We start from the raw sequence: 25402 nt of genomic DNA, 5'->3' as shown, positions 1-25402 counted from the left end.
AACTTCTTCCATTTTTTAACAGAAGGATTCACAGGGTTTCCAATTTAGTCCAAGCAGAATTTTGGAAACATTACTCACTTCTGCTCTAAAGTCCTATAGCTTTCACTATGGAGGTAAAACAGGACAGATCCATTTGTCATACCAATGACACTATCACCCTTGATTCTAACTTTCTTAACTCTATTATTACTTATAAGAAGAAGAAAAGCACAAGAGATTAGGAGAGGAAAAATGAGAATAAGAAAAAGAGAAAATGTGGGTAAGAAAAACAGAAAGGCAATATTTCATAGTTGCTTTGAAAAATAATTTCACTGTTTGTAGCTATTCTTTCTATGAGAATGGAAGCTATTTTACAGAAAGCTATTATTCTATACATTCTCTACTGTACCTAAAATGTAGGACTGCTGTTCTCTTTTGCACCCTAGACTCTAGTTCAGGAGTGTCAGACTTACAGCGTCACAGCAGCGTTGTGTAACATATCAGGACTTTCCCCACCCCCCCTTGGCTAAACCGGGCATGGGTGTGGCCAGTATGTGACGCATCCAGCCCATGGGCTGCGAGTTTGACAGCCTTGATTTAGTTCATTATTTCTTAACCTTGGTAACTTTAAGGCATGTGGCCTTCAACTCCCATAATTCCCCAGTCAGTTTTAAAGTTGCTAAGGTTGAGAAACCTTGCTATAGTTGGTCTCAAATGACAGCAGCATCTAGCTGGCTACAAGCTAAATAACAGGTGTGTCTGGTTAGCATTTAGATGGGAGACTATTAACTAAATTAGAAAGTTTTTTAAAAAGTCATTCTGGAAGAAGTCAATGACAAGCCACTTTTGCATTGTTGCCAAGAAAATGACATACTGTAGATGTATTGACGTTTGACCCAAAAGAACGTTATTTAAGGTTCCAAGATAGGAAGCCATATGAGTGTGATAGGGATGGTAATGACTTGAGTAAAGCTAGGTGAAACTAGAATGCTACCACTCTTTCTTAACAAATAAATGAAGACCTTGTGCTATTATTTTCTCCCTTTCTTTTTATGCCATAAAGCACATCTGAAAATCTTGTTACCAACTGTTATGACCCAGATAATCATGGCAAGGCAGGAGTCCTTTATTTTTCTCAACAAATGGACCTCCAATGAACAGTAAGGTTCCACCCCTACGCTACCCTGAAAGCAGCCACACTCAGTCCCCCAAACACATCCCCTACAGTACAAATGAAGCCTGCAGAGTAGGAGCACTCTCACAGGGCAAGATCCAGGGTTCTAAGTCCAGTCCACAAGGAACAGAGCAATGGCAGTCTTCAGGGCAAAGAAAAGGTCCAATGCAAGAAGTATTTCCAAAGGCACAGTGAAGCAAAGGTCAAATGTAGTCCACAAGAGAATGGCTAGGTCCAAGGCAAAAGGCAAAGAGCAATCTTCCAAGGGAAGCAAGGCAAACAGCAACAGGCATGAGTCAAAGCTGGGGGAGTGTAAGTCAAAGCTGCGGGAGTGTAAGCCAAAGCAAACAATTGTTCCTGGCAAAGACTAACTCCCCATGGCTCCAGGTGTTCCTTGTGAGGTGGAGGGCACCTCTTCCTGAGTAGCCTTGCAGCCTTTGTCTGGGCTTGCCTACACTCCTTAAACCAATGGATCTAAGGCAGCTCTTTCACATCAGAGGAGATCCTCCCCGTGTCTGTGAAGGCAGGCAGTTCTCCATCTGGTCATTCACCTCCCCCAATGTCTGAGGGGCCTGGGACCTCCTCAGTCCCTGGCCTCTCCAAACCCACCAAGAGAGACGTGCCATCCTTGTCAGACAGTGCCAGTTTCAATGCGTTCTCCTCCAAGCTGGACTCCAATGAGGCCATGACACCCACATCTCTCAAATCTATTCTGCCCAGTCCCCCACCCAAACAGGAAACCCTATCTACTTTCCTCTGTCAAATTGCTAATTAGATATCAACTAAGCAATTAGAAAGCTGCGCAGACAATGTACAGAATATCCATATTTATAGCATGAACAAAATAGTCAATATCATAAATTAATGCCTACAAAGCCCATGGAATATAGAAGAATTAAGATTATTAAATATATAAACTGTTTAGAAAAACAAGCAATCATGCATATTTACATGAATTATATCTAAGGCTAGCAGCTACAAATGTTTTAGTCAGATGCATTAAAGCTGAAAGAGATGCCTATTTGACATCTCCAAGGTGACATATGGTTATGCATCCATTCCTATGAATTTTTATGTGTGATTAACTGCTCCCAACTTCAGCTGGAAGCTAACACTAACTGAGCAGTTGGTGCAGGTTCTGAGTCATGGTTTTTAGAAGTAGGAAAAGTCAGGACATCCTTCAAATACTTAAATTAATAAATTAAACTCCAAACTAAATTTTAAAATACTATAAAATATTAGATGCTTCATGGAGTTTCAAAAGCACTCGTAAAATATCAGAGGCCAGAGAAAGTTGACTGAAAGTTAAACTTTCTGGGAAGAAAAATACTTTTAAAAATGAAATGCTCTCCAATAGTTTTATATAATGTAATATAATAGCTCTCTTTTGAACACAAATTATTTCACATATTAATTTTGTTGTAAAAGATTTTCCAGTTATTGTTGAAAAAACACCGATACCACAAAGTTGAAATGAGTTCTAATTGCATAGATCATACAATGATTCGAAGAATTCACCTTTTTTTATTTAAACAAACATTTGAAGGAGTATAGAAATGTTTATTACGAAGTCTAAATGCACTAAGGATTCTACAAATACAAGTTTACATGCTTTATCTTCTATGTATTTTTTTCTTTTATTGTCAACTGATTTAAATATTATATCTTAACACTAAAATGTCACTGATGATAACTTATTATTAGGAAAAATATTTTTTCTGATGCATAATAAACACAATGTATTTATACTTTAAAACATATCAAATCGTCAAAGGTTTCCTCCTTTATATCATCCAAATGTGACAGAATTCTGGATAACATCTACAATAAGAAGTCAGATTTTGTTTTGGTACTGATGATAGATGGCAGACTAACATCATTAGCAGCAAATGAAAAATACATTGTTTACATTTCCTGGAAAGTGAAATATATGCTAATTTCATGATTCAGATCTGTCAGATTCAATCAGAAATCAGTTATACAAATATGGTTGTTTTACTTAATTAACCTTCTATGAAAATGAGCTGACATACATTCTTACATTTATGTAAAATAAATGCTTGTCAACAACTTGTAGATACTGCCAATCTACTTAATTATCAGGCAACATACACATGAATGTGGAAATAAACTAAGAGTAGAAATATAGCAAAGGAATGTGATACCTTGCAGGATCCATGGTTATGCTCTCCATCAGCCTATGTGCAGGTGTATTAAAAGGTTTCTTATTTGGGCAAATAAGAAAAGCTGGCAGGTTGAATGCATCAGCAATTTACCATTTACAATTATGAACTTTACCATTTAAAATTATGAAAAAGGTACTTTACAATTTACAATTGTGATCAGGTACTTTAGGGGAGTCTTCAAATTATTGTGGAATGGAAAGAAAGAAAGAAAAGAGAAAAGAAAGAAAAGGAAGGAAGGAAGGAAGGAAGGAAGGAAGGAAGGAAGGAAGGAAGGAAGGAAGGAAGGAAGGAAGGAAGGAAGCCCAAGCATATTTAAACCCAAAGTATGTGCTCATGATTTCAAACTGTTTCCTGTATGAATTTTTAAAAATTCACAGAAACACATAACAATTTGGCATGTTCCCATTTTGCAGAATGTTAGGAAATGACTACTGCAAGCTATCATCGGCATTCCTGCTGGCACTTCCCCTAGGAAAGGAAGGACATTCTTCTTCCTTTCCTGGTTCACAGATGCCTGAAGGAAAAAGGAATTTCCATAATTGGAAATTGGACCATACACTATGGTCAGCAATTAGAAAAGAGGACATACAGGAAAGCCACTCTGATACTATCGCATTGGAAAAGCAGTCAGGGTATGTGCAAAGGAGCAGAGGGTTAGGGAATGATTGGTTTGGCTGTTTATGAGACAATGGCCAGAAGAATAAATTCACAGGACATAGAAACACCGTAATCATTCAGAAATTGACAATAAATTGGGGTCAAAAGCTTTATCCATATGCAATTAAGCATTCCTTGCAAATATTCCCTAAAAAGCAATGTCAACAGAAGATACCAAACATATGTTAAAAAAACATCACTAAAATATAGTGATAGTGCACTAAAATTCCACTGCTCAGTTGGTCTGTGATTTTTATTTAGATATCTTACTTAAATATACAGTTTTGCATCATAAGTGAGTCAGTGGTGGGTTCTAAATGCTGATTTAACTATGATGAAATAACCCTTCAGCTGCTGCACTTAAACAGTTTTATCTGAAGAGCTTGAATGATTCCAGGCCTGTGACTTTTCAGCTCACACGTCTCCATTTGCTCTTAATTGAGGACTTTAAACAAGAAAAAGGAAACAAAAAGCAATTCAGTTCCACTCATAGATCAAAGTATAAACTGCAACTCTGTACTAAAAGCCAAGCAATCAATAGTAAAATGCCCAAACTTAAAATTTAGTTTTGTTTTAGTTTTTAAAAATGTATAGGTAGTCCTCAATTTACGACCACCATTGAGCCCAAAATTTCTATTGCTAAGCAAGACAGTGGTTAAATTAATTTTGCCCACATTTTATCATCTTGCTTGCCATGGTTGTTTAGGTGAATCAGTGCAGTTTTTAAGTTATTAACATGGTTGTTAAGCAAATCTGGCTTCTCCATTGACTTTGCTTGTCAGAAGGTGGCAAAAGGTGATCTCATGTCCCCATGACATTGCAACTGTCATAAATATATGTTGGTTGTCAAGTGTCCAGATTTTGATTACGCGACTATGGAGATGCTACAACAATCATAAATGTGAAAAATGATCATAAGCCACTTTGTCAGTGCAAAAACTTCAAACAGTCACTAAATGAGTGGCTGTAAGTCAAGGACACCCCACAGGGGATAAAAGCAGGGAGAGTGCTCCGTAGGCCCTTGTGTCAGACAAAGTTACGAACTACTGACTCTTTGACTGAAGGCTGGGTTTACTTGTGAGTGCTTTAAGATCATCCTGCAGACTCCTGGTTGACCTGGCAGCGATCTGTCAGCACGCTGCTAAGAGATAAGGACTTGGCTGGCACATGAAGGAACGTTGCCAGAACTTTTGTTGCCAGAAGGAACCCAGCCAAGTGTAAATAAATTGCTGGCAGACCGCCTCAGCTGGTGTATTGTTTTGGGAAGAAAGGGAGGGGACAGAACAGTACCACTCTTGTCTTCTAGCTCTTCTACCTTAGCAGACTGAGTTTAAACTAAAGAGACGCCCTCTGCTGACGGTCCCAGTTTCGATGAAGTCCCCGCAAGGTTTCCAGATGCAGCACCTGTAATGACACCCCAAAGGAACCCCAGACCAGACCCTTCTTAGCGCAGGGCTGGAATATCTTCTCCCCTACCGAAAAAGGGTGTCTCAGGTAGGACCAACACCCTATTTCTAGATAGGGGACTCGATACAAAGCTGGCCGTCCTCAGGGTACCTCAGGGTACCTGTCTGGTCTGGTTCACTTGATATCCCCAGAACACACTGAAGGACCTGCCTGCCAAAGGTGGCCTCTGCAGAAGCGAAAGAGTCTAGCCGGTAGTGTCAAATAAAAGGTGATGGCGACGCCCAGGTAGCTGCTCGACAGATCTCTTCCACCAAAGCCTGAGTCGCCCAGGCTGCTGTAGTAGCAGCACTACGGGTAGAGTGTGTTGTAATCGCCCTTGGTCTCGGTAAGGTCTGAGAGTCATAAGCCCTGGTGATGGCTGCCCTGAGCCACCTGCCAATGGTTGATGCTGATACCTTCTGCTCCATCGTTGCCAGTAAAAATGACACAAAGAGCACTTCCATTTTACGGAAAGCTCTTGTTCTCTGGGATGAGACAGGTTGGGGCAGAAGTCCGGCAAGATCAACTCCTGTGTCCAGGAAAATCAGGAGTTGATCTTAGGAACAAAGGCAGGGTCGAGTCACAATACCACTCAATCTGAGTGGAAGATACATAAATCTGACCTCACGGAGAGCGCTGCCAGTTTCGATATTCTCCTGGCCGAAGTTATGGCCATCAGAAAAATCACTTTGTATGTGAGAAAACTTAGTTGAGTAGTCCTGATCGGTTCAAAAGGCGCCTTGGTAAATGCCTGCAACACCTTAGCAAGATCCCAGGTGGGATAATGGTGAACCACTAACGGTTTTAAATTGCCCCCCCCTCAGAAATCTCCTTAACTCTGGATGCCATGTCACAGACTCCCGCACCTCACAGGACAGGACTGAAGTCAAGGCTATTACTTGCCTGCGGAGAGTGGCTGGGGCCAATCCCCTATCCAGTCCATTCTGAAGAAAGTCCAACTGCTGTGGGACTGACACCTTTGTGGCTTCAATACTCGATCTGGCGCACCACTGACTAAAAATACGCCAAGTGGCATTATAAACATGCATCGTGGATGGTCTCCTGGCCACCTGAATTGTCCATATGACACCCGCCAAGAAGCTCCGCTCTGTCAGAAGTCTCCTCAACCGCTACGTGATCAGGTGTAGCCATTGCGGGTCTGGGTGGTAGATGAGCCCTGTGACTCTTTTGGGCAGAATCCTCCATGGGTCAGTGATTGATAGGCAGACCGGATCCACGAACCACAGGTGTATGGGCCAATGAGGGGCGATCAGGATCACTTCTGCCTTCTCCTGTAAAACCCGATTGATCATCCATGGAATCAATGCCATGGGTAGAAATGCGTATAGCAGTCTCCTGGGCCAAGGACATTGAACGGCATTGACTCCCTCAGAGCCCTTTGCTGGAAAGCGGGAGAAGAAGCGAGGCAGTTGGCTCTTTACTAGAGATGCAAAAAGGTCCACGATTGGGTGGCCAAAGTGAGCCCTAATCTCCTTGAACAATTCCGGCTGCAGATGCCACTTGGAATGTCTATGGTGGCCCTGCTCAACAAATCTGTCTGCACATTGTCCAAGCCCGAAATGTGCTATGCCTTGATGGTCACTAGGTTCTTCTCTGCCCAGCAACAAAAGAGTCTTGCTTCCTCCATCAGTCGCCTGGAGTGTGTGCCACCTTGTCTGTTCACATGAGCCTTTGCAGCCACGTTGTCGGTAAGAAGGATCACATGCTGGCGTGCCACTTGCTCCCTGAATGACCTGAGAGACAAGCGAACTGCCCTCAGTTCTAACCAATTGATGCTCTGTTGTGACTGTCCTTGACCAACTGCCCTGGGCCACCAGGTGTGGACAATGGGCACCCCAGCCCTCTAAACTGGCATCCGTGGTGACTATCTGACACTCCTGGACCTTGAAATGGCATCTCTTTGTCATGCAGTCAGATACCCACCAGTGGAGAGATGTTAATACTGCTGCTGGAACCCAAACCCTGGTAGGTGATATACTCTGGCCCGACCTCTGAAATGGTAGTATGAACCACTGTAGAGGTCGTGCATGGAACCTTGCCCACAGAACTATGTTTATGCAAGAAATCATCTTGCCTAGTAAGGTTGCCAGTAAGGCGAGTGGTACCACCACAGGGTGACTAGGCGTGCCTCTAAACACAGTCATAGTAATGTGGGGAGCAGGGAGGCAGCGGCCAGAATTAAGGCCAAGGCAATAGCCATCAGGAAACCCACTAAGGCCGAGGAGAGAGCCGAAAAGCACCTACAGAAAGCCCTAGAGAAACAAGTAGAGAAAGGACTAGATGGCTGAGAAACATAAACATCTTAGTACTCAGGTAGAGGCAGAGACTAGAATTATATCTGCCCAGCAGGAGGCGGCTGATCTTGATTTAGAAATGTCGGCTGAACCAGGACCTTCTACTGGTGTCAGGCCTACAATGTCATTGTCACCGTTACCCATGGGTGGAGAGCCAAACATGTGGGCTAGGCCCTCAGTGGCTTCCTTTATTTCAATAGTGGTGGCAGATCGCCAGTCAGGAGAGTGTGAGGTGTTAATGGCGTCTATGGTGGAGAAATGGATCTCAGAGGCTGTGCAGCATGGCTCTAAGGCCGGTGTCTGCCACAACAGACATCCAGCTAGCAGAGCAGAGGCCCCACTTTCAGACAACATTCGTCAGTTTCAGGACCCATGAGTGCATGTGTCACCGCAGCGGCTGCCATTTTGGAGGCAACCTAGCAGTTTGAAAACATGCAAATGTAAATAGATTAATAGGTACCACTTTGGTGGGAAGATAACAGTGCTCAATCATGTCATGCTGGCCACATGACTGTGGAAATGTCTATGGACAGCTGTAGCTCAATGGTCTTGAAATGGAGAGGAATCCCACCCCCTATAGTCAGCAACAAATACAGTAAAATCCACAGGAACTGGGTTAGCTTTACCTCCTTACCTTTCTTCTTATTTTTCACTCTTGTTTTCCCTCCTTAAAAGATTCCAAATATCCCAAAAAACAAGATGTGGAAGAAACTCAATAAAAGAAGTCAGACTTTACAATCTGCCAAATTCATTATTCCTAAATAAATTCTATTTCCACAGGCACTTCTATTTTTTTCTGTTTATCCCTAGATTCACTACATCTATAAACTAGTGTTTTGAACTCCAACTAAGACAGAACAGTTCCCCAGCAAGGAAAATGATTTAACTGTAATACAGTGAACTTAAATTATGTCTTATTATTGGATTTCTTAATAACCTTTTATATAGTTCCCTTTCCTTTGTTCCTATGCAACCAGTAGGTCAAGGAAATGTTATTCTTGTCCTTTCATTTACAAGGATTTGTTCTGAGGGGAAAAAAACAGGCGATGCCTTCTGTGGCAGAGTTCGAAATATTAGTAGGGCTGTGCAAAACATTTTAAAAGGGCAGCTCATAAAGGATGTAAGCATGAGTGAAGCACCACTCCTTGAAGGCTTAAAGTAATTATGTCCTTTGGAAGGAAAGCTCCCCTGGTTTCTTTGAAAGATGTGTGTGTGTGTGTGTGTGTGTGTGTGTGTGTGTGTGTGTGTGTGTGTGTGTATGTATGTGCGTGTGTACACAACCACAATACCCGTTTAGTATTCTGTTGCACTGGAACTTGTTCTTATCCTTCTTGCATGCATTAATTAGCATACCAGGGAAGCAACTGTCATTCCTGGATATGTTCATCCCACAATTTTACTTCATAAGTACAGTACGCACTGGCATATATAAATAGGGACTTATCCACACTGCCAAACTGTCCAAATATCAGTACAGTCCAGCAATCACTTTTGGAAGGCAGCAGCACATACTCTCACCCATTGCAAAACTGACCTTCAGGAGCACTTCCCTGCTCTGCTTTCAAAGTAGTATTTCCCTGTTTCTTTCCTTCAAGTGTTTTCAAGTCCCATCTGTTTTATCTGCTGCTGTTACCTTTTTTTAAGCCAACCTTGAACAAAGTTGATTGTCAAAGTTAGGGAACCTTCTCAATCAATTCAATGGTTGTCATAGCCTCTAAAGTCTTTGAGAGCTACCTTTAACAGTTCCTTGCAATAGTGCAGTAATCAAAACCTTAAGTTGTTGTATGTGATGTTGCTGGTTTAAAACACAGCAAAAAGGTTTGGAATTTGGAATTGGAATTTGGAATCAGAAAATATTATTTATTTTTCTCTCACAGACTTGCTATAGTGACAAGAAATGATGAAAGGCTACATGGCTTATTTTAAATGGATAAGAGATAGCTCAGGGAAAGAAAAAGAGTATTTTTTTAAAAAAAAAATTCTGGGTTCTCAAATTCTATGAGTTAGGCAAGTGTTATTCCTGGACCACGTTGAGTTCTGGAAAACCCTAGTGGCCAATTGGATGTCTAGACATACATTTCTATTTTAAATCTGGCTGTTGTACCTATATCCATGTGTATTTTAATGCTTTAGTTTGGGTGTATAAATTCAGTGTGTGTGTGTTTGTTACCTGTATTGATTATGTGAGTATACATTTATGTGCACATGTACACGCGTGCACACACACGTATATACACACAAAGTTATATATGTTCTGTAAGACCTGCCCAGAAAGTGATAATTGGCAGTTGCTTCCCTGGAACAGGAAATTGACAGGGCACAGCAGCAGAGGAATCGGCTGGTGGGAAGCTGTGGTACCCTGCAGTTCAAATTCAATCCTTTGCAACTTTTTGGTAAACTGTCTCAGACCAGACAGGTTTTATTTTTCTTAAAGCAGTTTAAAGTTAAGCGGGAATGAGTAGAGAACTGGAGCAGCTTAAGATGTGGTGCAAGGATGCCTACATCATGATCAATTCATTTCTATTAGAAACCTAGCATGGCCAATCCTTATCAGTTTAATCCATGCTCTTCAGTTTAAATAGACTATGAGCCATGTTATTCTGAAATATAAATCAGAAAGCAAGAGAAGTTCACCTGATAAATTCATATATGAAAGAAAGATATAATTTGCAATGATTTTTCCAGTTTGACAAGGGTGAGCACTGATAACACTACATCAACTTCAAATTATAGTGCTGTCCTTGAAACAAGATTTGTGCAGAACCATTACCACAAACAGAGACTTGAGTTCTTCAGGAAATGCATTCCCTTAAAGAACAGAACTGCCATCTAATATGTCAAGAGATACCATTTCATATTGCCTTTTTTTAATTTAACGAAATAAAAGGCAGCAGCATGCACAGGGAGACTATCAAACCAATAAGTCTGATGAAGGCAAATGTTGAAAGCAAGTGAGTCTTATTTATAGTACAGTATTTAGAAGGGAAGGGGGAATCGTTACAAGCACCTGCCATAGTATTATCTGAAATGGTATAGGGTCTCCTACTTGAGCAGGGGGTTGGACTAGAAGACCTCCAAGGTCCCTTCCAACTCTTTTACTCTGTGTTCTATTCTCTAAACCAACTGAAGGCAGGACAAGAAACAATAGATAGAAACTAATCACGGAGAGAACCAGCCTAGAATTAAGGAGAAATTTCCTGACACTTAGAACAATTAATCAGTGGAAAGACTTACCTCCAGAAGTTGTGGGTGCTTCAACACTGGAGGTTTTTAAGAAGAGATTGGACAAACATTCTTGTCTGAGCAGGGAGTTGGACTAGAAGGTCCTTTCCAACTCTGTTATTCCACTATTTCATTCCAATATTATGCCATCGCAACACAAGCCTCAAGCTTTGTGTAGATGTATCATGACTTTGCACACACATCCAAAAAGGAGAGGGTTTGGGATGCAACAACAAAATGCTGATGTCATTTTGACAACAGGAGCCAAAGTCACAGATGCCCACTACGAAGTATTTTTTAATCAGTTACTGCTCTTCGGATGTTATGAATACTAATATTCTCAACAGCAATGCCCCACAAAACTACATTTAGTAATAGTAAAAGCTAATATTGTAAAATGACAAAAGCCTACGAAAAAGTCCAAAGACACAAATGAAGAGGAAAAACAAATATTAGAGGTCAATATATCCAGAGAAATTGCTCAAAAGGCTATCCAGAAGAAAATGAAAGTATTTCTGAGAGAAAACATCAAAATCTCTTGAATTTTGCAAATTTACAAATAAAAGTTCAGAGACTATATGGTTATGAAAAAAGCTACTTTAATTATAAGAGAAATTATTAACAATCTATTACAAAAACATTTTACCCAACTATAAATATGTGTTTATTTGAAAGAGTTTTGAGACTTAATTTAAATTTCTGTAACAATCACCTAGGACACCAGCCACACATGGGTAGGGGACAAGAAGAGCAAATGACCACATCCACAAGATGACCTTATCACACAATTGTGACAGCTTGCAACGCTTGTATGTGACAACCTGAGACAAGTAAGAAATTGTATTTGCCTACAATACCCCTCTATTTGTTGTTATTTCATGCCACTGCACTTAGACAAATGGTTTTGTGTAATCTGGATATTCAAAAAGCATATCGTCTTAGATTTGACTGATAACTGACTGTCTTATTTGGAAAGCAAATCCTGAGGTGATAAATGTTTTACAAATTAAAACAGTTCTGTTTTCTGCATCTCTACCTTAAGACTTTCAGATACAAACTGAAAAATCGGGATAACAGCTAAATGGATACACTATCTCCTATCAGTAGTAATTAGAGTACTGGATTAGGACTGAGGCAACACAGCTTCAATTCCGCACTTGGCCATGAAATTCAGTAGGTAACTTTCAGCTAATTATGTTACCTATTATCACAGTAATAACAATTCTACCTAGTGTCACGGGAGCGTTCCAAGAAAAAAGTTAGGGTAAGTTCTATATACGTTTGCCATACTCACTTTGTAGAAAGTGAAAGGAAGGGTATCAAGTTTTAGCACTGGGTACAAACTGTATTTTACTACCATTTCTCATTCAATCTGTTGAAAGAAAATTTATTTTTGACATTTTCTTAAGAGAAGATTAGAATTTCAGTATAATTATCATGGATGAAATGAAATGTTATTACAAGATGGCCAAAGTACTGGGTAAATATCCATCATCTCCAACAATACAATAAGCTTAAAATACCACCAAGAGAAATTGGAAATAATTCTCCATCACTCTGAAAATAGTGAAAAAAAATAGATACCCTCTTCAAAGGAAGGAGAAAACATTTGAGAAATTCCACATTCCAACTCCATACTAGCAGTATTTCAGCTTAATAAATTAGTTAAATAAATATGTTCCTGTTTTAGAAATGATCATTACGGTAACTATTACATGTGGTACAAGAGATACATGAAGATACATAATGCATACAGAATACTTTTGATGACAGTACCAACTCATAAGTAATCTTCTGAATTAGTTTTAATAATGCTGCATTCTATAAAATGGAATTGACATTTGTACTACATTGTCTATGGCAATATCTGATAGAGAAGAATTCATTCTTGTGTCTTCATAAATATTTCCATTGGGTTTTTAACAAATGAGATGCATCTTATTTTGTCATTAAATGTCTGAGAATTCAGTAGACTAAAAGGAAAGGATCAAGGTTATATGTGGCAGCACAGAGCAGGAACTGCATTTAATCTGACAAGAGTAAATTACTATCATTGACAGTAAACCAGAAAACTGGATGCTTTTAACTAAAAATGTTTCCTTTACATAGCTAAGTTTCTGGAGCCTTATCAGGCAGAATTCCCCAATATTACCTCTTTTTGTTTACAAAACTACCTGGTATGTATTTTATAAGCATGTAAGCCATATTATAAAATTGCTGTCCTGCTTACACTAATATTATATTACTAATAATATAGGCAACCTCCTGTTTTTCACAGTTTAAGATGCCACTTGGAGCATGTTTATCTGAGGATCATATTGAATATAAAGTCTTGTTTCTAAATAAAAATCACAGAATTTAACTGCAAATTCATCAATACATTATTTTCTGTAGCTTTAAACTGCAATTATTTTAGAATGGCAAAAGCCATTGATGGATAAAGGAAAAAATTGTGGACATAATAAAGAAGAAAGAAACTCAAAGTAGCCCGGCAATTTGCAGCACAAGATTCAAAGCAAGTAATGGATTTAGATAAAAAGTTAATTAAAAGGATGAAATAGTCTATTTTAGCAACTGAGGAACAGGAAGAATTTAACTTACCAGCTTAAAGTACAAATTGTTGACCAGCTTGCCAGCATCTCTCTATTTCTTTCCTTTTACAAGAGCTGCTGGTAAACTGGAGCCAAAAAGAACAGGAAGCATCAAATAGCATGAGATGAGTTTGTACTCCAAGGCAGTTTTAAAGAACGTTTCTAGACATATGCCTATTTAATAAAAATAAACTCCACTAATTCTTGTGTTATAAATGACACTATAAATCTGGCATTTTCTATAGAATACTAGAGCTAGGACTTTCATGTGACACCTAGCTGATTCAGTATAGAACTTTCTGACTCTTCATGGCATCACCAATACCATTAGGATAACACCACCATATATATTCCATAATATTTATTATGATCCATTAAGTTCTGCATGGTATCCTGACTGCATAGACAGGAATCTATTTTGAATTTATTTTATTCCACAATCCTTCCCACCAACTATCCTTCCATACCCAAGTATCACTGCAATCATCTTCTCCAGCAGTTTGCTTCTAAATAGTGATGCTAAGCAAAGCTGGCTGAGGAATTGTGGGAGTTGAAGTCCACAAGTCTTAAAGTTGCCAAGTTTGGACACCCCTGGAAGACTACTGATGTTTATTTTATTTTGGCCACCCATCTGGCCACAAGGTGATTTTTAAAGTTGTAGTGGACAATGCAAATCACCTAGAATTAGACGGCTGTCTTTTCCTTTAGCATGGATCCCACTTTAAGATAATTGTCCCCTCACTTTTCAGTCATATCTATCACACTGGCCATACTTAAGAAGGCCTTCAGACTTCTGGAGTCTAATAATAAGAACTGCAGAGGCAAAAAACATGCAGGACATTGTTTCTGGAATTCTTTCCAACCCTATCTGGTGATGGTCAGAGGTGGCATCTACCCTTTTCTATAATAAAGTAACTTGTGGTTATGTGCTTATACTGTCTTATTTATCTCTCAAGAAACAATCAGATTTTAAGCAAACGTAATACTGTCTTTGTTTTTGAGAATGTAACTGGGACAGGCTAGTTTCATATCTTTTGTCTCTATATTCGTTAGGGTCTAATCAAGGAGAGGCACCTATGTTACATTTGTGTATGTGTGTTTCTCCTTGTGCTGTCCCGGTGTGCATCCATCTAAATTCTTCTTAAGGAAAAGTTTACACTCTCAGGCAGGGTGGATAAAAATCAATAATTTTTTTTAAAAAAATAAAAATAAAAAAATGGATTTTTTAAAAATTTAAATTGGATTTTTTAAAAAATCAGATTTTTTATTTTTATCAAATTTATTTTAATAAAATGCTTTTGGAGTTAAAATCTATCTAAGGAGGTGACAGTTGCTCTTTAAAAATCATGATTTAAATCAAATCCACCCTGCTCTCAGGTATGATTGGCATGACAAAACAGTATTAACGGGTGCAGGAAACCCAAATCCTACATCTATTTGATTATTTTCCTTTGTTTGCTTTTAAATAATACCTTAAGGCTGATTATTCTGTCAATCATTCACTCATACAATATACTCAATTAGCAAACTCCTGCTTAAAATTCCTATATAGCTATAACAGCACATTTATAAAATATTTAAAATTTAATTTACAGTCAAAAATATTTAAAATTTAATTTACAGTCAAAAATCAAAACACAAAACAATAATGCTGCAAAAAAAGCAAAAGAAAATGGAAAGTTGGAATATTAGATAAGCAAAAGTTAGTAGCAAACATTAAAATTCAGTTGCTTCATCACTATAATCTATAAAGTAATTTATTATTTGCTTTAATACATAATTGTCCAAAATATTCAAAGACTACTGTACAAAGTAAGATTTGGATCAAATTTGTATCCTGGATGAATCCTTTAAGATACTATTGCTTTAAATAAAAATATTAATTCAAAGAAAATCTTAATATTCTTTGTTTCTAAAATGGTACAATAAGAAAAAAAATCATTGTGGTGTATAAGTTAGAGTGCTAAACTAGAAGTCAGGAAACTTGATTGAAAATTTAATTCAGATATTTGAAGTTTCCTGAGAGGCTTGGCCTAATAAGGTTGCATTCTGAGACAAAAGATGGGATATTAATGTAATAAATACACTAAAAAAGATGAAAAGATGCTCTTCTATTGACATAGGTTCAAAGTCATAAGTGATTTTTCATTAAGAGTCAATAAGCAATGGCCCATAAAATTCGAGTCTGGCACTTGATATGAAGCCATGACCTCTGTTACAGAAATACACATATTAGTGGTTTGCTGCCAAACTATGGAACCCATGGTATTTCTTCACAAGAGACAGCAGGACAACAGAAAAGTGAAGCAGAAAACAAAAAATTGGAGTACATGCCAGAATGTCTTTTTTACACACTGTGCTTTCACAGAAACCTCTAATACGCATTCATCTGATACATATCTCAGCTTATCAATAGTGGGTATATTATTTGCTGCACCAATTCCCATGGAAAGTAAGACTGTGATTTACTCTCATGGTATAAAAGAAACCGTGCTGATCAAAGCAAAAACAATCTCCATAAACATGGTAGAAACAAAAGAAATGTAGCCAATGACATAATATCTTCCCCTCCTATCTATCAAGGTCACTCTTAATACCATTACACCTTGGAACAACCTCCTCTATCCAATCCCATTTTATTTTATATTTGATTTTTATGGCTCAGATTTGACTTAGTGGTTTTAATTAGAAAGCATAAAGAAAAAGGATTTCACACTTTCCATTCTTTTTTAATCAATCTGCTTTTGTTTTAAGAAAATATTCCCACCCCTCAAAAAATATATGTATATATATATTTCACCTCAAATAAAGCCTGCTGATATATTTTGGATAGTTTTCTCCATATGAAAGCGATAGAATAGGCATTATAGCAGGGGTCTACAACCCTCGCATTGTGGCCCACTACTAGGCCATGACTATTCGGAACCAGGCCACACGAGCAGCGTGGTGGCGTGCATGTTTGTGCCTGCAGCTCAACTTACGTGAGCGGAAGGCCAACATGTATACACACATGTGCAAATTGAGCTGTGCGCACATGTGCGTGCAAGCCAGCCCACTCCTCACATGGCCTGGTTCCCCTCTCTCCCCCCACCAGGCTGTCAAATCACAAAGGTTAGGGACCGCTGCACTACAGAGACACCAAATCTTTAAAATACATATTTTATATATAAATAAAAAAGCATATCCACCATGCTGTGCTTTGCAAAGTGGGGGAAAAAACCCAAGCCACATTGACACAAAAAATTTCAATGCACACACCCAAGACTACTTTTTAGCAGCTGCAGATTTGTGAAACAGAGGCAACCTGTACTTTTATCCATAAATACATTAAACAGCCAAGGGGATATCACAAATCCATACTTCCATGTCACTTTTTAAAAATTTTCTAAGCATTTTATTTATCGTCATGCATGTTTTATTTCATAGGTAAAGGTTCCCCTTGCACATATGTGCTAGTCTTTCCTGACTCTAGGGGGTGGTGCTCCGTTTCAAAGCCGAAGAGCCAGCACTGTCCAAAGACGTCTCCGTGGTCATGTGGCCAGCACGACTAAATGCCAAAGGCGCACAGAACACTCTTACCTTCCCACCAAAGGTGGCTCCTATTTTTCTACTTGCATTTTTTACGTGCTTTCAAACTGCTAGGTTGGCAGAAGCTGGGACAAGTAACGGGAGCTCGCCCCATTACATGGCACTAGGGATTTGAACCGCTGAACTGCCAACCTTTCGATTGACAAGCTCAGCATCTTAGCCATTAATATAGGGACGTCCCTAATACAGGGATGCAGTAGTATTATTTCATATACTATGATAATACTTAGTAACCTATCTTCAGCATCAAATTCATGCAAAACACTTCATAATTCAAGCCTATTCACTTTATCATACACTTTTCTTAAGTCAACAAAGATGCAGTAAAATTTCCCTCTTTCTCACATTTATATATTTCTCAGTGATCTGTTGAAGAGCAAAAATATGGTCTGCATTATGCCTGGCATAATCTTTAATAAAAAATTATAATTTTAGTCGGCTATGATTTTTTTACTTGCAAGCCTTTCTATTGGAAATGAGAAATACTTGCTCAAAATGTTATGATTATTTTCAAAAAATGTGGGTAACCCAGGTGAGGCCTTCAACTATCCATTCTTCTACAACTTTTCATTCTGTAGTTGATCTGCATTAAAAAGAAGCCACAGTTTGTCTTTTCAACAAGTTCAGTCCCTGATTGAAGGGAATAAGAGGCCACTGAGCAAAGTGAAAGTCAGATTTTTCATGTTTTCATTACTTGTAATTGTTGCTTTAATATAGAAAAAAAATGATCATTGCATCATGATATTGTTTAATGAATATCAAACCAAAATGGAAGGAAGTTTTCTTTCACCCAATTCATTCCCTTATCATCTCTCAAATGGACTAGTATAGTTTACTTCACATAGACTGTCCTTGAAAAATTCCTTGTAGCTTCAGCAGTGGTCCATGTGTTTGTGTTATGTTACTTTCATGACACACCATTATGTCAGTTGCTATGTTGATTGCTATTTTGTTTCAGCAATTCAGGATGCCAGGCCTAACTTTAAAGCTTCACACAGACTCAGGGAAACTAAAGATTGCCTTCCAAATTAGATTCTGTCTGCTCAATTTGGATGACCAGAGAACATCTTATGAAGGTGTCCTTGAACTAGAAGCTTGAAGTGTGAGGGTGCATAAAGTTGAGAGTTCTTCCTGGAAGCTCCATGCTATGGAACATGGCTGCTCTTGTCCCAGCTTTCTAGAAATTGGCAAAAACTAGCTATTCCAGAAGACATTTGTTGGTTGTTTATGGAATATTAGCACTGATCTTAACTATTAATTTACATTTTATGCTTATGGTATTTAATGTGTTGTCCTTGTAAATTGTTTTCATGTTTAGTATCAACATACCACTTAGAATGCACATTTGGAATGAGGCAGCAGACATAGACAATAAATACCAGTAAATAAATAACCAACCAAGTCAGTGTTACCAAGAAAAAAAAAAAGAGCAAAGCAGAAACACTGCCAAAACTCCCATTAGGGATTTGATCGAACAAGCCCACCACTACCTTGCACAGCTAAAGCAGGAGTGAATTCTGATAGTATTCCCACATTATCTATATAAGTAGGATGATTTTTTTTAAAAAACTGCAATCCTTCCCCCCTAGGTTATTGCTGTATTATGGCTAATGGATATGCCACAACACCTATTATTACTGTTCTGAGAAATCTACAAGGAACACAAAGTTACTAAAATAATTGAAATTGAAGAAACAGAATGGGTCAGAATTGGAAACAGGTATAACAAAGGTACATATTTCCCTTTATCTATTTAACTTTTACAGTAAATATATTACAAAAAATAGCAAGATTAGAATTGATGACAGCAGGAATCAAAACAGAAAGATGAACATCAACAATTTGAAATGAGCAGATAACACCATTGTTAGTAAGGGAAAAAATATGAGGTATTTAGACTACCTCATTGTAGAAGTAGAAGTAGAATTAATAAAGTAAAAAAATATTTTAAAAATAAATTAATATTAAATATTAAGAAAACAGTAATGTTAATCAATGTGCTTAATGAAATCACAGCTGATTGAAAAGTGAAGGTGGTAAGACTGTTTGGTTTTCTTGGGTTATAAATAAATATGGACACTGTGCTAGATGAAGCAAAGAGGAATATTAATTCTAGGGGAAATGGCAATGTTAAACATATGCAAGACCATGAACAATAAGGAGATTTCTATGAGCAAAAATATTAGAGAAGACTCAAAGAAGGTAAAGTATGTCAGTATAAACTGGAAATTGAGAAAGCGAAAGCAGATGCAAACTTCTGAATATGAATCTGGAATTACTAAGAGTATCAGAGTACAAAAAAACTTGAAAGAAAAAAAGTATTACCATATTCAACAAAAAATCAGCAAGAAAAATGTACGTATAAGGGGAATTGATATTGTGAATCATAAACCAGATAAAGCAACTACTCATGAAATGAAGGGGATAAAAGGGGAAGACAATGGATAAGGTAGATGGATGGTATCAAAGAGATTAGGTACTAATCTTTGATTTAAAAAAAGGTACTAACTATTTAAAAATGAGAAAGCTTAACAACTGGTCAGTTTTATTGAATATTATAAGATGGACTCCAATTGTTAAGTATTATAATTATGGAAGTTTTCCGATTATATTTCAATTCAATGCAAAAATAATGGGTAACTAAGATGGTAATATAAGAACAGGTCTAGGTAACATTGCACTGCTTTGTACACATAAACCTATAGTATTATACAGTAAAGACAGACCTGAGAGCTTTAAAGTGAAAACAGGCTATTAAGCTGACAAACAGTACACAGACTTTGGCTTAAGGCCAGTATCTGACTGAAAATGCACAGGGCCTCCCTCAGATATATAAGCAGGTCATTCTGGACTACAGGTTTAATAGCCCTGTGAAACTACCATGTTTAGATATAGATTTGCTTTTTTTGAGAGTTACTTACTTTTTTGATTTCATCTATTTTCCTTTTGTCACACATCCCTTAAGATGTGTGCATGCCTAAGCAGAGATTTTCTTATTTTTAATTGCATTTACATGTATTTACACTGTTAAGCTTGTTTCCAAGTATTTTAAGTCAATTCTATTTTATTTGGAAGTCTTCTTCCTCATTTCCCTGAGAAAGATAATATATTGTTCTCCAAAATAGAAACAGTTTTTATCAATGATTAATTCCCCAAAATGCACAACATGGAAAAATATACTAAGATAAATTGCAATATATTTCCTCAGCAGTGCTAATGACAACTTGCTACTGAAATCAGAGCTATTGACATTCTATTAAATTACATTTCATTATCATTGTATTGGTGGAGTAATTGTTATCCTGCTTCAACTTTATTAAATACATGAGGGCATGAGATTAAATTGTCCAATTTCAGTTACAAATGTTCAAAAGTAGCCAAAAATAGCATCAACAAACATGCCTTTAAATCAGCATGCTAGTTACTGTGAGATCCAACCAGACTCATAAAAATGACAAATGCAATTGGATAAACAACTGTAAATATACTGATACTATTCCTATAAAATAATTTTGTATTCAGTTCAAATGTAAAACTTTATATTGTTTTTATTATTATTTTCATGTAACACCATCAGTTCAAGCTAACATATCAGCTAATGCCAAGAAGCTTCGGATTGCCTATAGTTAATAATCATTCATAATACTAAAGAAATCTTATTTGTGGATGACTAAGGCTGCAGTGGATATGGTTAAAGCCCACAATGTTCTGACTGTGATACATAACTGCAAATATTACTCTAGTATGATGCACTTAAAGGTATACATGGGATAGTTACCCAAAGAAAAAATGGTTTTTATTACAGTTTCATTACATTTCTAAAAAAATCTATTTTTATGCTACAGTATAATAATAAAATATCAGAATAGTACCAAACTAGTAGCCTTTGACAATTACAATAAGTAATACAATTCTAGGAGTATGATAAGAGAGAACATTGGCTGTCCAAGCCATTTGTTCTTTGAGGCTATTTATACAAGAAAGAGGTAAGGACAGGAAAAACAAATGCTATAGGAGATCATGTGCAATATTAAGTATCATTGCTTTAGTTACTGAATGTAAATTATAAACTGCAATAAATGCTTTCATGTCTGTTATGGAACAGTTGTCTCAATAGCTTTTCTGAGGCTGTTTAGAACATATCTGTTTTAAAGCACAGTAAAAGATGACTAGCAGCACATAAAACAAGAACTAGATAAGATATAAAATAAACAGTATCTGTAATTGTTCCAAAGATGCTTTTTCAATTTGTAATTCTGTATCTTGAACATTCAGAACCAAAACAAAACTTATCTTTAGCTATCACCTCAAAGATTTTACATCTGCAGATACATTAAAACTTCCATCTAAAGTTTTAATTAAAGAGTTAAAGGGTTAAAGAGTCTTAGTACAAACAGTACAAACATCAAAACATAGTTATATATTTGACAGTTGAGATACTGAGGCTTCTACCTTCCAATGTGCTAAGGAAAACTCAGTTATAACCCATCTTATTATAATGATCAAAAAGGTGATGTTGAGTGACTTAAGACACTTGGAAAATACCTTTGATTTCACAAACAGTACTGTAACACCAAGCAGCAAGGATATCACTAAACTCTTTCAGCACCATGGACAGCATCGAGCCTCCGCAGCGCTTTGGCCCTGTGTTTTATCACACAGGACTGGACTGTATGTATCCGATTCAGTTTACAGTTCAGAGTAACATGCAACCTCAACACCTACGTTTCCTCAAATAGGAAGCAGAGCTTATGTTGATCACAAGAACAAGCTTCCAAGACATGTGTAAAGCTGAACTGATTATTATAGCCTCAAAGTCTGGATATCACAAGTTTGTTTATGAAGTTTATTTATCAATGCAAACTTTCAAAATAAGTTGCTTTAAAAACAAAACAGAAAACTCTTCTTGACCAATAAATATTTCCTAAAGTACTTCAGGGGAAAAGTAAACTAGTTCCATCTAAAAGTGTTTTTGATTATTTTACTTTTTTTTGTTTTTTACAAAATCTAAAATGAAATGCTTTATGTTTCTTAAGATATTCACCATCCAGATTTTTCTCTTTCAAAAGAATATTGCTGGCCTTGGTATTTTAAAACACAATACAATTCTTACAGAAAGTGATCACATAATCAGTTTTATTTGTTTAAAATAAATCATGCCATTAGCTTTAGAGAAAATTATTTCCATATGAATTCACCTGGGACCACAACTGTAAAGAGATTCACTACAACAACAGTCAAAATACAACAACAACAAAAATTGCTACACATGCAATTGTGGCTTGAGTAGAATGAGAAAATAATCAAGTATACATAGCAACAAAGCAAACACCACAATTTACTACCCTCAGTGCTTTCTAGCCAGAATCACTGCAGAATGTATTAGCAATTAATAAAACTGGAGCTAATCCTAACTCCAGAGATTTGATAGAGAAGATTTGAAGCACACACATTTGCCAAGAAAAAGAAAGTCCACCTGGGACTACTTCCTTTCCTCTATGACTCAATTACCATCCTCTCTAGTGCTCCTCAGATAATCACCGAGCTTTGATTCCCAAAGGTTCCAGGAAGCACTTTAAAGCCCGCAAGCAAAGCTTTCACAATGAATTTGGACAAGATTGTCCTTCAGAGAGATGCTGTAAGTACTTGACCAACCACGCAGCTATTATCTCTCTGCCGTTTATTCTCGACAATCCGGAGGTATAGAAAAGAGTAAAACCAAGCACGTTATCTTTGGTGGCACAGGGGATTTTGAACTGCGCTTAATACACGCATACAAAACCCAAAAGAATATATACTCAGTCTCCGTCATCTATTCAATCCCGCAAACACAGCAACTTCAAAATTAACTTCCTCTGCAAAGCAAGCACTCTGGCCCGCTTACCTCTGAATGACGCCTCTTCCTTGCCAACTCCGGGAAACAACCGAAGTCGCAAATCAAGTAAGGACGACGTGGGAAACCCCCTTCGTTAACTATGCTTCAACCTAACTATCCCCTTCCCCCAGCTTCAACCCGTGCACGTTCTTCACCTTGGATCCTGCTCGCTGGCTGGCACGCCGCCGCTTTTTCCCTGCCAAGCCGCATTTCAGCCCCAGGCGAAACGGGCCAGGGGAAATCAACAGTCCCTCGCGGTTCTCGGAAGGAAGCTACCTCTACCCTCCCAAGAGACCGAGGATGGCTCTCCCGCCCGCCCCCCACCCTCCGCACGCCTCGACCACGCGCTTCCTCGAAGATCGCAGGCCAACACTATAGCCACAGACCCCAAGGGTAAAACCAACAGCAGCCGCCGCCGAAAAGCAAGCGAGGCTCCTACCTTGCAATCCTCCGGACCAGATTTCACCGAGTACTCCTCCGCCTGCAGGTATTTCTGGAGCACGAGCTCGAACTCCCGGTAGCGGTCCTGAGCTTGCCGATCGTACCTCTGGTAAACCAGGACGCAGCGGCGGCAAGAGCGAAGCCAATCCTCCTCCTCCCTGCTGCGCCGATCCCCTTCCCCAGCGCCCCCGTCGTCGTCGTCGCCGCCGCCGCCTTCGCGGTCCACAGTGCAGTTCAGCGTGTCCGGCCGAGAAAGCCCGGCGAAGAGCTCGCGCAGCGTATAGGAATTACAAAAAGGAAGGTAGAGCTCCGCCTGGGCCGAGCCCCCCGGCTGCAAGCGGCGACAGGCAGCCTCGGCGTCGCCCAACAAGCTGAAGCACTGGCCAGCGGCCGGTGCCGCGGGGCTGCTGCTGGGGGCCGTCCCCCCTACGTCGTGCTCCATGCCCGGCTCCGCGCGGCGCTCCCGGTCCCGATGGCGCCCGGCGGCGACTTGCCTGGCCTCAACGCAGAGCCACAGGTGGTCGGAGAGCAGGACGGTGAAGAAGAGCAGGGAGGCCAACGACAGGCGCCATTTCTGTGCCCGCTCCGAGTCGGCGAAGGGCTTGTCGGTGTCCCGCGGGCCGAAGCACACGCCCGAGCCGGATCCTCCCGTGGGGCGGCTGCTCATATTTCGGGAGCGCGCAGCCCCGGCCGGCTCCACGGCGACGGGGGCTCCGCAGCCGGGCTCGACGGCCCCACGGGCATGGACACTGGGCGGCGGGGCGCCAGGCTCCCCCCTCAGCGAAGGGTGACGACGGGGGTGGGGGTGGCCGCGGCGGCGTTGTTGGTGCGAATGGTGGCGATGGTGCTGGTGCTCCTGCGCGCTGGGCTGGGCCGGGCCGGTAGCCGTCCCCTGCCTCCCTCGCCTTTCCTGTCACCCGGGCATGGTCAGAGCACAGGCCCCCATTTTGGCGCCAACACCGCCAGTCCCCCGCTTCCCGCCCGTCGCCTCATGCCGCGCTCCACCGCCCCCACCCCCCACCCCGGCGCCCTGGAGAGCCACCCGGGGAAGCCCGCGGACTGCGCCCCCGCTAGCCCCAGATGAGCTCCCGGCGCTGGGCTGGCTGCGGCTCGACAGGTTGCCGGGGCTGGTGGGGAGATGCCGGAGCGCCGGGGCTGAGGCTGCTGCAGTTCCTGCCGCTTTGGAGGTGGCGGCTTCTGCTGCTGTGGCTCTCGCTGCGGCTGGCTCTGCTCTCGCTGCTGTTGCTGCTGCCGCCGCCGCTGCAGCGGCTGCTAGGAGCGTTGGTGCCACTGCGCTGCGGTTGCTGTGGCTCTCGCTGAAGCTCCCGCCGGGCACGATCCCTCCCGGCTCGCGGTACGGATTTGCTTGCCTCCTGCCGCCCGGGGGCCACCCTCATCTTGGGGCCCTGCGCTAAGTTGCCGCCATCTTCGTCCGGGAGAAGCACTTTTTTGGTGGGGAGCGCACGGCCCTTTGCGTCATCTCCTCCTGCGCCGCCAGCCTGGCGCATTGGCAGCGGCGGCGGCGGCGCGGCGTGCTCTGCTTTCTTTCGACTGGGGAGGAGGGGGGGGGCTGAGGAGGAGAAGAGAGACGAGGGAAGGGGAAAGATTTGGGGAATTGCCTGCCACTCTGTGGCTGGTTCTCGCCGCTTTTAGGATCCCCACCGCTGACGTTCTGGCTCGAGGGGGAAGTCTCCCAACTCTCCTCCCTCGCCCTTCAAGGAAGATGGATGCACCGGGGATCCTCAGGGGTGAGTGCCTCCGGCGTGTCTCCTGCATCGATTTCAGGCATCGGTTGCTGAAGACCCAGTTTCCATTGGGACCTGCGTGCCCCTTTCCCCTCCACTCTCCCCAAAGCTCTAACCTATGGCGCGTCTAGCGGCTCTGTCATATACGGGCAGCCGCCAGCTCTTCCCGAGCCACTTCGTAGT

The 25402-nt window shown here is 40.2% G+C and overlaps 1 protein-coding gene across 1 annotated transcript in view; it reads right to left on the bottom strand.

Annotated features, from left to right (window-relative positions):
* NALF1 (NALCN channel auxiliary factor 1) overlaps positions 1 to 24434 on the bottom strand; it is a 563217-nt gene extending 538783 nt beyond the window's left edge. Inside the window, exon 1 of the mRNA XM_058186254.1 lies at positions 23473 to 24434. Within this exon, the coding sequence (XP_058042237.1) occupies positions 23473 to 24141 (669 nt within the window). The 5' untranslated portion in view covers positions 24142 to 24434. The remainder of the gene's footprint in view (positions 1 to 23472) is intronic.
* Between the last annotated feature and the right edge of the window lie 968 nt (positions 24435 to 25402).

The sequence above is a fragment of the Ahaetulla prasina genome, chromosome 5 (assembly GCF_028640845.1).
Source record: "Ahaetulla prasina isolate Xishuangbanna chromosome 5, ASM2864084v1, whole genome shotgun sequence".
In the NCBI taxonomy this organism is placed as follows: Eukaryota; Metazoa; Chordata; class Lepidosauria; order Squamata; family Colubridae; genus Ahaetulla; species Ahaetulla prasina.
This window is presented reverse-complemented; position numbering and strand designations above follow the sequence as displayed.